The following is a 14,824-nucleotide window of genomic DNA, read 5'->3' as shown; positions in this document are numbered from 1 at the left end:
GCCCGGTCCCCATCCTCCTCCGCCCCTCGCCCTCGCCTCCTCGCTATGGGCGGCTGCTCCCGGTCCCAGTGCCTAGCGGAGGCCGGACTGTAGTGTTGCGAATACCGTTCTGCTGGGGGACTTTCCAAACGCGAATATTTCCAGCTCTGAAGAGGAAGTGAAAAGTTTGGGCTGATCCCTGCAAGGGGGGTTTCCCCTGGATTTTTCTCTTCAGCGACGGGTCTGATGAGGACTCCAAAGTCAGAGTCCCTTTCAAAGAGACAAGTGGGCATTTTCGGGACACTTCATGGCAGATGCATAGCCCAAATCATTGGTGAATCTGTGAAAACCGCACTGGGTGATCGTTTTCCTTTGAAAATCCACCGTTGTTGCATGATCCATTTTTTGTTTCAAGAAGAGGGTCATAATTTTTTGTAGGTATAAAAATGCCTGCTCAGGTTATGATTAGATAATATGACCAGATCAGATGATGATTTGGACCCAGACCCAAACCCTGGTTTTGTGAAGTAACGGGCATAGCCCAGGGATCTTTGCTTCTGGAGAAACAATCCTTTATTTTAACACCTCTTACTCTGTAGATGCAGTGTATACATTGTTATTTTTATGGTTACATAAAAGCCACGTATTTGACTTTGTAATGCTTGTAAAACTTTAATTACTGACAACTTTAATTTGGTTTTCATTTACAAATTAAATCTATAATTGCCATCAGATTGGTTTTTTTTGTTAAAAGCAAAAGTAACTGATTTGGGGTAGAAATGTGATTAATGTTTTAGAAATAATAGGCTTTAATTACAATGTTTGTGTCAGGTGTATAATATGTATTAATCCTAATAGGCAGGTTGGCTGTGGGCTTTTTCCTTGTGAAAGGGAGGGCTTGGTTTGTCCTCCCAAATTATTTTTTGATTCAGGAATTTAGATGTCATGGATGTAGAAATGCTTCAAAAATTATTCAAAGAGTTTTAATATTCATTTGATAGTAAAGGATCAGATGATGAGTGTTTTTTCCAAAACACCTTTTCCCGGGTGATGTTGTTAATGACACGACAGAGTGTGGTCATTGCTGCAACAGGATTGAGAGTTTAGGGATGATTGTGGACACACATGATGCCAGTTGTCTGTTGATGTGAATGTACGCAGAAACGTTGGAACTAGATATTTTTTGAAGATAGGCTGGGTTTTGGCCTCATCTTTAAGTTTGTCGGGAGTTTGAAATATCTTCACTTTTAGCAAGTAGGCTAGCCATCTTTCAAGAGCGTATACTTTTGTTACAAGTTTCAGAGTTTATTTCCACGTGTGATACTTGGAAATGAGACTTTTAGAAATGAGAGCTATTCTAACTAGTGAATACCACACAGGGTAATTCAGTGCAAAATATGAAGACATGGGTGTTATAAAAGAGCATTTACAATTTTGGGGTCTACAATTATATTTGGTGGTGAGTAGAACATTGGATTTAGAATTAAAAGGCTTGATTTTGGTCAGACCTGCCATAAACTGCATGATATGGAACAAATTATGTAACCTTTCTGGGTCTCAGTTTCCTCATATATAAAATGAGATCTTAACTCCATTTATAACATTATTTGACTCTCCTTCTTACAGGATCTGTCAATTTGGCTTATTCCAAATTACCGTTGGGTGTTTATGTTTTCTGTTAGGTCTCAATCCTGATATTTAGAAATTTGTGTTAAAACACATGACTTATGTTTGATTTATGCCAAGCATTACTTTTTTTGTATTGATTACAATTATGATTTCTTCTTTTTTAAAAAATTCCTGTGGAATCCCTTTTGTTTTAAAAACTATTAGGTAGTCTGTTGAACTGCTTTGGAAATCTGGCCTAAACACTAGAAGAATGTTTGAGTCTTTTTATATAAAAGAATATAATTTAAAAGAATGTCTTTGTGGTATTTTAGCAGGGTAATAGTTTTTAAAGGTATAAGTAGGTTTGGGCACAGTATTTTCAAAATAGAGAGATCTTTGTTAAAGAGCATTATCTTGCAGACATTTTATTTATTTTTTTAAAATATATTTTATTGATTTTTTACAGAGAGGAAGGGAGAGAGATAGAGAGTTAGAAACATCGATGAGAGAGAAACATCGATCATCTGCCTCCTGCACATCTCCTACTGGAGATGTGCCCGCAACCAAGGTACATGCCCTTGACCGGAATCGAACCTGGGACCTTTCAGTCCGCAGGCCGACGCTCTATCCACTCAGCCAAACCGGTTTCGGCTCTTGCAGACATTTTAGAGTTCACTGGCCAATCAAACACTTGGGAAACCTTTTTATTTTAAATTCAAGCAGGATTTTCAAAAACCTTGTTCTTATGTGGTACATAAATGAATCCCAAATACGGTATTTAGGCCACTTGGGTAAAAGAATGGAATTTTGAGCTCTAAGGGTTCCACAGTGCTCTTCAAACAAATTAAGTTGTATCTAATGTTAACCAGTTAGTTGAAATACCAAATGCCTAAACTTTTCTGTGCTTTTATGCCTTGAAATACTCTCAGACCACTTTGTGTTTTTCTATCTCTTGGATTGTGACTGTGTGTTGTGAAGAGAAAAAATTCTAATTCCACTTAGAGGTGGGGAGAGAAACCTCCCTTGATAGCATATGGGAATGGAGGCTATTTTTTAAGTTGTAGCTCATGTGATGTAAGGCTGGCTTGTGTTTGTCATTCGGGTGATGCAGCTTGGAGAGAAATAGTAGTAATAACTGTTAATAACGTTAATTGATAAATAACAGGTGACCTAACTGATTTGAAATAGTTAGATTGCTCTTAAGAAAGATAAAGCTGTTAAGAGTGTTGCCTTTGTCCCTTTGTACCAGCAAAGAACCTCCCTTATACAAGGCAGGCAAAACTTTTAACATCGGCCACTCAGATAAGATGGAATTGCTAGCCATCAGGTTTTAGCCTTGCACTGCACCTGAGTTTACATATTTTCCTCAAGGTTGACCTCAAGTTTATGAGGTACAGTCAAGGCACTTCTTTGAGCTGAATTGTTTAAGGATGTGGAATGAGTTAAATCAAATCCTATTGCAAAACTTAAACTGCAGTTATACTTTAAAAGGAGTCACATTCTGCCATATACAGGACTATTATTGATTTTGTTATTTGATCACATTTGTGTTGTCTTAAGAAAAACCTTTTATAAATTCCTTTTTCCTTTTTCATTTTCTTGACCCAACTTACAGACTTGAGAAATGAAATATCTCATGTACTTATTTCTATCTGTACTTTTGCAGTAGTTGTGATGTGTCCCAGTAGAATTTTTTACTGCAAGTCCATTTATTGGTCAGATTTCAAAACTTCTATTTTGCAATTATGCCAGTGGTGTCTGAACTTCGAGTTTTCCTTCTCTTCTACAGGTTTTCATTTTCTCTGTTTGGTTACATTTTCAGGTTCTAGTGTGGAACATTGGGTGAACCAGGGAGGTTCTGGGGGCTGAGTCACTGGTGAAGAAGTATTTCCTCATGAATACAAAAAAGAAAGATTGACCCATAATATTTCAACATCAGCTTAATGATCCAGTTAACTAGACTGGTTGTTGTGTAACACATTTGCGGGCACTGGTTAAAAGTTAAAATAGCTGAATTATCTATTTTAGTGCATGCTAGACTGAAAAGGAAGTACAAAAAACCTGACATGATGAAATAATTTTGGTATTTTCTAATTGAGAAACCCTAGCTTTTAGGATTTTTATTTGAGTCAAATTTTTGTGATTTCAAAACCATTTTAGAGGTTAAATATTTTTTTTAACAAATAGAGAATTAAAATTGTGTGGGGTTAGGGTCACTGAGCAAGTTAAATTATTGGTTGGCTTGTTGTAGGTGAGTTTCATTGAGAGAAAGCCCCTACCTTAGGTTGGCTCGTTGTAGTGAGTTTCATTGAGAGAAAGCCCCTACCTTAGGTTGGCTTGTTGTCCACAGCGCTCTGACTCCAGCTGACTGGTCCTTAAAGCCATCTAGTCAAAGAAGAGCTGCAGAGCTATGTTGGAAAAACAAAAGCTCCTAGCCGTCTAGATCAGGCAAATCTTTTTAAAATGTTAGAATTACTGTTGTGTCTACAGATGCAATTTACTCCATTTAGATATTTAACTAAGTGGAATGACGTTTCCATATTTCTGGATGAAAGGGGGAAAATCCTTTTATTGTTTTAAAACAAAGCTTAAATAATGTACAATCAGTGCGGCTGGTGATGCACCCCACTCTGTAATTCCAGCTGTGTTCACCTCCATTGCAGCTGAAAGGAATTCTAATTGGCTGAGGAATGTCGGCAACATCATGTATCACTGAGCACGAACCTATTATGCTGGCTGCTGGGTGATGCATTTCAGATGTTTGAAGCTCCTGAGTCCAACTTGGAGGTTGCTTTCAGGAGCCTGGAAGAGGACGTTGTGAAGCTGCGGGTTATAGATGGCAGCCTGCTTTCTTCTTCGTATGTTGGGCATCTGCTAAATTCTCTAAAGGCTACAGTGCTTTCTTGTGGCTGAAACACTGGATTAGGAATCAGAAGGTCTGAATTCTACTCATAAACGTGCCACAATGAAGAGGGGGGTGGATGGAATTATAATATTTTCATGACTCAGTTTTTCTATCCAAAATGCAATATACCTGCCTTTTTGTATTGCACAAGGACTTGATATTAATTAAATAGCTTGATGAGCAGTTATGAATTATTTATAGAGCAGCACAATGTAAATACAGTCCTAGATTCCTTTTACTTCTTATTCCTAAATCATCATGTAAATGCTAAGGCTAATGATGTACATTGACACTGAAGAACAACTGTAGAACCTGTTGATAAGCCCGGAAAAATAATGCTCAAGAACAAATTGTTAAATTCTCTACGCATTCAGAGAGTCCATTAGAGAAATCATGTTGCAAGCCAAAGCCAGCATCATCTTCACTTATGGAATCTTGGAAGCATTTCTATTAAAATCAGGAACAGTACAGGGATGTACACTGTCACAGTTGTTATTAACTAGAGGAAGACATCAGAAAGCAAGCAAAATTGCTATTATTTGCAGGTGATATGATTTTATATCTTAAATGCAAAAGAATCAGCTGAAAAGCAATTATAAGTAGTTAAAAAAACCTTAGTATAATAGTTGGATAGAAAATTTTTCCATGGAAAAATAAAATTGGTTAAAAATCAATATGCAAAAACAAACCCGGGAAAACAATTTGCAATCTGTATGAAAATGAAAGTCTAGCTTCCTTAATATATAAAGATCTTTCAAAACCAGTGACAAAAAGGCCAGTAACCTATTGGGCAAAGAATATGGATAATTCACAGAAAAGAATGAAAAGGAATTTTAAATATGTAAAAAGACACAGCCCTATTCATACTAAACAAAATACCAATTAAAACTAAAGGTGAAACAGTTTTTCATCTAGTAGATTGGCAGAGACCAAAGAGTTTGAAAATACGTCATGATGACAAAGGTGTAGAAAGCAGAAACTCTTTCACACTGTTGGTTGAGATGTAAGTTGATACAATAGAATAAGGAGGGCAGTTTGGTACTGTCCTATATAATAAAAGCCTAATATGCAAATTGTCCCCTCGACCCGGAGTTCAACCAGGAGTTCGACCAGGGGGCGGGGCCTGCCGGCCAATCGCCTGCAGTCCCTCCCCCCATCTGGCCCCCACCCTGATCAGGGGCAGGGCCAGCCCACGGCCAGCCACTATGATGTGTACTGACCACCAGGGAGCAGACGCTCAACACAGGAGTTGCCTCCTGGTGGTCAGTGCGCTCCCGCAGCCAACCTCCAGCAGCCTCTTCCCCCCCAACCCCCACCAGCCCCCTGACCGGCCAGCCAACCTCCCAGGGTCCTTCCCCGCTGGCCAGCTGGGCACCCCCTCACCCCCCTGCCAGATAGTCCTCAATCACTGGCCAGGCTGAGGGACCCCACCCGTGCACAAATTCGTGCACCGAGCCTCTAGTATTAAAGTAAGCCTAAATGATTCTTTTCAGGTTCAGAAATCTGGTCCTCCCTAGATCTACTTTCTATGGTGAGTCCTTTGAAAGATGGGTCTTGATTCTAAATAATAGTGCTGGTTTATATCATTTATTTGGAATGTCTTTTGGGGTTGGTTATCTCTTGCTTTTTCTATATCAGGCAGGTAATTTATTGCCTTTTTTTCTATTAGATCAGTGGGATAAAAATCCTAACTATTACTGGATTGTATTTTTATATATTTTCCTACAAATTATAGATTTGAGAATTACTTGCTGCCTGTTTATACATGTCAGTATTATTAATGTCTCATATCTTTTTTTTCATAGTTTCCAAAGAGTTCTATGTATTTCCTCACTTGAGCCAAAATATCAAGCCAAGTTGAAAAAGGATTTGGGTTCTTTTTGCATGTGTTTTTATTTCTAGGTTAAAAAACAAACAAACATGTTAGCATGCAGTTTTTTTAAAAACACATTCTACAGAAGAGAAAAGAATACTTTCTCCTGTCTTAAATGAATAACCATTTCATGTACAAATAAAATACTCAGAAGCACATTTAATCCAACTGTAATAAATGTACATGCTTTCCCAGAAAATCAACAGTCATATGCAGGAGAAGGCTCACATTTACTCATGGGACATTAGTCGAACTCTTCTTAGGCTTTAGTGAAGATAATTCACACTCATAAAATTAGACAAGCTTTCTGGGATAAGGTAGCCTTTTTCCCTCTATAATTATGGAAGGTTGGAAACATGACATTGCTCTTCCCCGCCCCCCAACATGCCTAGTAGACACCTTAAACTTAACATGTCCAAGACAGTCTTCTTGGTCCCCCCACCCCAGAAACCGTCCTCTCCCCAGTCTTCCCCACTTCGTTAGATCTACCCAGTTGCTCAAACCAAAAATCAAGACTCATTGTCATTCATATCTAATTTATCCTCAAGTCCTGTCATTTCTCTACCACAGCTTGTCTGGACTATGTCTTCTCTTATTGTCCATTGCCCCCATTCTAGTTCAAGCTGTAATCATCTCTTGCTTGGACAGATGCTTGCCCTTTTTTACTTAAATGTTACTTGTAACCCAAACCACTTTGCTATAATAGTATTTATTTCTCCATTACAAAAATGTTAAAAGATTAATTATAAAAGTCCTCATTTTGGCTGATTCTAAAGTGGAGATGCAAAGCAACTTGCTAACATTGCCCTTTCTCCTGGCTGCTGCAGCCCCTCCACTTTCCCTCTGTGTTCACGGCCTCTGGCTTCAGCTCCGGGAGCAGTGGTCAGGATGGCCAGGTGTCTGTCAGGGCAGCACGGGGCTTCCCAGGGTCTGACAATTTAGGGATGGCCAGTGACAAGTTCAGTTGTGTACAGTGGGGGGAGAGATGGAGAAACCAAATTGAAGACTGACTGTTTGAAAGAGTTGAGAGTACATGTTATATTTTCTTGTACAGGAACAGCACATGGGTTGCCTCTGGATAACTTGTGATTTTATTCCCCTCCTTAACTATTCCCCAAGATGCTCCAACCCTAATTGCCTCATCTTAGTAAATGACATCATCAACCAGTCAGTTGCTTGGGCAAAAAGCATTCCTTGGTTCTCTTTTTTCTCATTCTCTAGAAGTTGTCAACTCTCACCTCATATACCATATCCTGAATCTTTTTCCTTCTCTCCATCTCTGCTATTACCACCCTAGTCCTAGGCAATGTCACCTCTCACTGGGATGCCTGCGATAGTTATCTCCTAAATATTTTCCTGCTTCTGTATATTGAATATCGATACATACAGAAAAAAGCAATGTACAGTTTGTTGATATTTCATGAACTGAACGTACCTGTGTAACTATATCATAGATCAATGATTTTCAACTGGGAGCAGTTTTGCCTCCCAGGGGACATTTGGCAATGTCTGAAGACATTTTTTATTATTACAACTGTGTGGGTGGTACTGGCATCTAGTGGGTAGAAGCCAGGGATGCCGCTAAATAGCCTATAATGCACACTCAGACCCCCACAACAAAGGATTATCCCATCCAAAATGTCAGTAGTGCTGGAGAAACTCTGACCTAGATCAAGAAATAGAATGTTATTAGTACCTGAAATACTCCATAAGCTCCCTTCCCAGTTTCTACGCCCCACTCCCCAAAGATAATCACTGTCCTGGCATGCTTTTGAATTTCATATTAATGGAATCATACAGTATGCATTCCTTTGTGACTGGCTTCCTTTGTTCAACATTCTATTTGTGAGATTTGCCTATATTGTTGTGTTTGGTTGTTTATCATTCATCCTTTTTGCAGAACAGTGTGCTATTATGTGAATGTACCATAATTTATCCCTTTACTGGTTGATGGGCAATTGGGTAGTTTCAAGTTTTTGGCTGTTATGAATGGTGCACTATGAACATTCACATGTGTGTCTTTTGGTGAGATATGTATGCATTTCCACTGGGTATATACTTAGGAATGGAAGTGCTGGGTCACAATGTAGGCAGATGTTCAACTTTGACAAAACTGTCCAACACGTTACCAAAGTGGTTGTACCAATGTACATTCCCATCAGCGGTGTGCGAGAGTCCCAGTGGCTCCATATCTTTGCCAAACTTGGTATTTTCTTTTTCATTTTAACCTTTATGGTGGGTGTGGCATGGTATCATCTTGTGGTTTTGCTTCTATTTTCACTTTTCTCCAATCCATACCTTACATGGCAGCCGTAGACATTTTTTATTAACTTTATTATTTAGGTAGGGTATAGCTTTGGTATAAGCATTATAATACCTAAGGTTTTTTCCTCTCCCAGGACACAATTTTCAGCTCCCTTCTAGGCAATGTTGCCCTGTTGAGAATGAATGTTCTGCCCTGGTGTGTGTCAGAGTCACCCAGGAGGCTTGTTGAAACTCAGATTGCTGGCACCGCCCCCGCCACCAGGCACTAGCAAATATCTTTATATAAAAAAATCTAGGTCTGTACTTGGGCGTAATATTAAAAAGGGTCAAAAAGAATTATAGTCAAAACTTTAATAACTAGTTTCTAATTTATTATGTAGTATTTTGTTTACATATCAGGTTTTCTTCCTGAGATCTCCTGTGTAGATTCAGATTTGTTTTCTTTTCAAATAACTAGTACTGTTATTAAAATAATATGAACAGAGAGTTATATAGACTATATTATAAACCGAAATTCCATATATTTGGTCCAAAAAGAAATAGATGCATACTTTTCACACACCATGTGAGTTTTATCTATTTAATTTATTATTATTTTAAAAACAATTGTTATTCTGCTTTTGTGTGTGTTTTTTACTTGAGATATCTTTTACATATAACATATTAATTTCAGGTGTACAACATAATAATTTGATATTTGTATGCATTGTGAAATGATCACCACAATGTCTAGTTAACATCTATCATATTACATAGTTAAAAAAAAACTTTTTTTCCTGGTGATGAGAACTTTTTTTTAATCCTCACCTGATGACATACTTAGACAGAGGAAGGGAGAGAGAGAGAAACACAGATAGATTGGCTTCCCTATGTGCACAACTGGGGATCGAACTTGCAACCCAGGTATGTGCCTTGACCAGGAATCTAATCTTGGTGCACAGGACGATGCTCAACCAACTGAGCCACTCCGGCTGGGCTTGTGATGAGAACTTTTAAAATGTACTTCAGCAACTTTCAAATATGCAATATATTTTTAGCTTTTAATTTTGAAGTAATTATAGATTCACAGAAAGTTGCAAAGAAATGTACAGGGAGGTCCTTGTGCCCTTCACTTACCCTCCCCCATTGTTAACATTGTACATAACTGTGGTATAATATCAAAACCAGGGAATTGACAGTCAACATTGGTACAGTTGACAGGGTTTATTCAGATTTCACGAGTTACATGTGCATGGCAAGAAGCTGGTCTCCCTTCATTTCACAGTGACCTCAGAGCCCTTCTTGGCTCTTCCCTGTGTGTTCAAAAGGTCACTACCAGCAGCTCCCGTGGCTATCTGCTTCTAGCGCTAACCAGCAGAAAGGCTCTAAGTCCACTTCTTGAACAGCTCGCTCCTGGAGTAGGAGTCCTGGAGTTGAATCCTCTCGTCTGATTGACCTAATTTGGGTCTTGTGTGCGTCTCTGAACCAACCACTGTGGCCAGGATGATGGGATGTGCTGGTTGGACAATTAAGGTCCACCATGGAATCTAGTAATGGTGGTAGTACTACCCAACAAAGGACTGGGGCCTGTGAGGGAACAGGAAAAATGGATGTTAGGAAGGCAGCTAACAAATAAGTAGACAATACCGTTTTTGTTGTTTTTAAAGTATAATGATAGTTTTGTATATGCTGAGTGTAAGAATGGTAAAGCTACTGTTTAATGAACTTCTGAAAAAGGAGTACCTTCTTTGTAGTAGTGTGAAACAAAAGATGCATTTTTGTAAAAGTGCCAAACATTTTTGCCAAGAGTTAGGAATGGTGGCTTTATATGTAAACTAACCCCAACAAATTCCATTGTCAATTTGTATTATAGAACGTTTCTGGATTGTTGTATAGTGTGTTTTTATTTGGGATTATTTCAATACTAAGATTTAAACAGAAATACAGAAATTCAGATTGTAGGAATGCATTCTTACATCATTTCTCTAGAGGTAATAAGGTATTTTAAGAAAGAAACATTCGTGTTAATTGTTTGTAAATTGAATTCAGATTGTGTAGAAAGAGAAAAAATTGGTTTTATGCAAGTGTATAATTTTTTATTAGATAGATGATCACCAACTCTTCCCTACGCTAAAGGCTTTGAATTTATATATCTGTTCTTGATATTTGGAGCTCTGTATTTTTGCTCCTATATTCATTTTATAAAATGTGCTTTTAGGATGCTTGGCTGAGCTTTGAACCCATGCTTCAAGAAATTATTGGCTCTCTCAGACCCCAAAACTCTTCCCTCCATAAAGTCGGTGACCAGGGTGGTAAAAGCTGGGATGGAGCCAGTCTGTGCCTTTAGACAAGTGACCTCACCTCTTAGTCTCCTTAGCTATAAAAATGGGTAAAATAAGTGTTGTGGATATTAAATGAAATAATCCACATGCAGTATCTGGTACATAGTCAGTGTTCAATACATGTTAGCTATTATTAACATTATCATATTTCAGGTAATCTAAGTTAACTCTGCTAGAAAGTCAAACCATTGTTTTATGTACCACTAAAAAAGAAACACCAATAATTACAGTGTAACATATGATTCATTTGAAGACTTCAGAGATGTTAACATATCAAAAAATGTGTCTTAGTGGTATTTGGTATTACGGCCGTCTCTGACTTGAAAGTCCTGGAAATTGTTTGCATACCCACAGAATAATGCCATCTGTCTTCAGTTTATACATAACACAGTGTGAACTAAAATTTCTTTTCATTTTTGTTTTTGTCCTAAACTCACGTTGGATTTGGTCTCATATGTTGCGATATTGGCAATGTAATAATTACTGATTCCCCGTATAGGTTTAATAATGGATTATATAAGATAGTGATAGGGTTGGCAACTTAGGTTATTTGCTTTACCTCAGTGATTTAGAAAAAAAAAATGAGATATGGTTTTGGAAATCACTAACATTGGTTGAGTAAACCTATTTGGAAGCTAAAGGCAGGCTAAATGACAGTGCCTGTGACCTTTCAGAAGAGCCCAAGTTGTCAGGAAGCCTGATAAGGAAAATGCTTTTCATACACCCAAACACATTCAGTTTAGAAAGCATAATACTTATATTTGAAAGCTATGTGTGGTAGTTGATTTTCCACTAAAATATAAATGTGGACAGTATATTGTAGTTCTTGAGACATACTCGCAGGCTATTTATGTACCAACTTGGTGTAGTAAAATGTTGGCTGTGTAATATGCTTAGCATAAATTTAGAAATAAAACCTGTAAGGATATCACACAACCTTGATAGAGCGCTATTTCTCTTGGAGCCTGGTATTTAGAATATTGTGAATGGGATATTATGAGCCTGGGTTTTCTTTTTTTAGTCCTGTTTTTTATATTAAAATTGAAGTGAATTATGGAAGTCTTTCTAGAGACTTGACTGTTACTTATTGCATAATTTATGGCTTACTTCATACGCTGAATGTCAGCAGGATCCCACTTTTGTTGAAGACAACCGCATGAATGGAACAGATATGCGGTTGGGTTATCTTGTCATGAGCTCCAGAGCTGTTCCCTGGCACATCTGGCACATGCAGTACGTAAATATTATTTGACGGCGTTGATTATGACTTTGAAAAAGACTATCTCAGTGCATCCCATATTCTAATGCATTCTGAAACAGCAGTGTTGTTTTTCTTTTTGGAAACCCAAGAGGGTTTGTTTGCTGTATTTTGTATAGGGTTCAGCTTAGCAGACAAAAATACATACTTTTAGAAAAGGAGTTTTACTTTAGAAAGTGGTTGCTAAATTGAATTAACAGTAAAATAACTTCCAAAAGGAGTCATTTTATCAACTTTAATGCTTTTCTCATTACCTGCTTAGTAGTGACAGACAGAAGCCAGCCAAGATCACCCGGCAGGCTTTACAAAAGGATGTGATGATGGCGCTGCTACTCCAGGTGTTTAATTTCACACAGGAGGAGTCAATGATTTGGAGTTTCTTATATTAGAATAGGTTGCACTTTATTCAGAAAAACAAACAAACAGTTCATTAATTTGAAGCGTGTACATCACAGCCTAAAAATTATTTTAGTTTTAAAAAAGATAATGCATGCATGTGATCTGAAAGGATACCCATTAAAAATGTCTCCCTTTCTCCCTGTCCCTTGTCAACCAGCTTGCCTCCAGAGAGGAAGCTATTATTGCCACAGTATTATTAGTGTCTCCTGTATTCTTCCAGAGGTTTTCTGTCCCCCTTTCTCCTCTCTTTCACACAGGTGGGAGCATACTGTGTGCACATAATCAGGGATTGCTTCATTTTTTTATCTCCAGAGCTGCCTTTGTGGCAGAAACATCACTGCTCAGTGACTATGTCTCATTTCCCAGCTGCCTTGCCGTTAGGTGGGACCATGATTGGTTCTGGCTAGGAACTGTGAGAAGAAGTGATTTGCCCCACTCTGGGGCTAGAGTAGTAAGAGCCTGCCGCTCTGCCATGGAGCACCCTGAACTGGGTATCAGAGGGTGGCACCTCTATTAGCCAGAGTCCTTGGCTGAGTAAGTGGACCAGAGGCTCCCCTTATGCCCCAGCCTGCCCCACCAGGCCCAACTTGTGTTGGATGTGTCATGATAGCAAGGAATCAACCTCTGAGAGGTCCATGTGCTTCTGCATCATATCAGCCTCTCCTGATTGATGTAACCTATTTCTCTTGATAGTTGTGAAATGCATGACACTTTAAAGGAGCCCAGTTCAAATGAACTGATAGTTTGTTAAAGAACAAAAGGTATCTAATTAGAGAATAATCATTTGAATTAATTACCAGAGAAATACATTTTACCCCAGTTGTGTCACTGTACAAATGTAGCATATCTATCTCTGTAGTTTCTTCTTAAAATGTAACTATTGAAAAATAGAAAGAAAAAATAATCTTTTTGTTATTTTAATGTGGTGTTTCTTTATAGTTCATACTTTTTGCATTCAAATTTGTTAATAATTTTCTAAAATTATTTCTAAAGCAGGATAAGTGCCAAAGCCATATACACTGGCTTCATCCAGTATTGAGCAGGAGACTTAAAGATGAAAGGAGTATTGCAAAAATATAGTTGTCTCTACTGGGACCTTAACAGCACGGGGAAGTGAGACATTCATGAAGAAAAGTGCCGGATTTAAAGGCAGCTCCTCGTGGGCCAGAGAAGTCTGCCGTGGAAGCCGAATTTGAAGTGGCTCTGGAAAGAGCCAGGTGGGGGAGGGAGCACATGGTAATAACGTAAAGGCAGAGTGGAGCAAGAGTGTGGCCTTTTTGAAAGTCACACTGAATGAAGTAAGAGATGCCAGGCAGGTAGAGGGAATAGAGGACACAGGCTTCAGGGGAGGGCTGAGGGGTCTGTCTGGATAGCAGTGGTGAGACGTTAGAGAGATTCAATCAAGAAGTGAGATGATAAATTCTTGTTTTTGAGCCTGCCGTGCAGAAGGGGTTCTTTTGTACTCAGAGGGCAGCAGCGCAGCAGCCAGTAAATAGAGTAGCGTGATGGCTAAGAGCCTGGACGCTGGGGGCCTGGGTTCCAATCCTGGCTTTACCACTTTCTAGCCGTGGAAAGTGCTGGGAAGGGTGTGCAGGTAAGTGCTCAGAGAAGTTAGTGGTGATGTCTACTGCTGATACTGTTTGGAAAGGAACTTGGTAACAGTGAAAACCCTCTAATGAGGGAATAAATTAGGCCCCTTCACAAAGTAGTAAGTGTTACGTTACTGTGTTTATGCAAATGATGAATGGTAGTCTTTCTAGGGTGCTTTACAAGGAATCCTTTATTGGGGCCAAGTTTAGACTAAATGGTCTTCAAGTTTCTTTTAACAAACATTTATTGAATAACTACTAAGTGGTAGGTTGTCTGGCAACTACCATACATCATGAAGTGGATAGAGACCAGAGGAACAAAATACTGTTTACGTGGTCTATGCATTGTTACAAAGTTAACATCAGATTCCCTAATAGACCCTTGAAAAACCATTCCAACCAGAGGAGATGAATGTGTCTGTAAAGCAAGTTAAGTATCGTAAGTACCAAATGGTGTTGGACATCCTGAAAAAAACGCAGCAGGCATTCAGGGGAAGTTGACTTAGCCCTTCCTTCATTGTACTAGCTTTAATATCTTGCTGGTTGATTGCAACATGCTTACTTAAAACCGTGTTAGAAGTTCTCATTGAAACCCAGCTGCCACTCCTCCAGTCTCGATGGTATGTC

The 14,824-nt window shown here is 38.7% G+C and overlaps 1 protein-coding gene across 4 annotated transcripts in view; it reads left to right on the top strand.

Moving 5' to 3' along the window:
* Positions 1–14,824, top strand: part of SMURF1 (SMAD specific E3 ubiquitin protein ligase 1) — an 82,396-nt gene that overhangs the window by 632 nt on the left and 66,940 nt on the right. Inside the window, exon 1 of one of the 4 annotated variants that reach the window (XM_014539093.1) lies at positions 5,968–6,023. The exons of the other annotated variants lie outside the window; for them this stretch is intronic. Coding sequence (XP_014394579.1) covers positions 5,972–6,023 — 52 coding nt within the window. The 5' untranslated portion in view covers positions 5,968–5,971. Of the gene's footprint in view, positions 1–5,967; positions 6,024–14,824 lie in introns of those variants that run through there. 4 annotated transcript variants of the gene reach the window in all.

The sequence above is a fragment of the Myotis brandtii genome, unplaced genomic scaffold (assembly GCF_000412655.1).
Source record: "Myotis brandtii unplaced genomic scaffold, ASM41265v1 scaffold208, whole genome shotgun sequence".
NCBI lineage: Eukaryota > Metazoa > Chordata > Mammalia > Chiroptera > Vespertilionidae > Myotis > Myotis brandtii.
The sequence above is the reverse complement of the archived record's forward strand: the minus strand, read 5'-3'. Positions and strand labels throughout refer to the sequence as shown.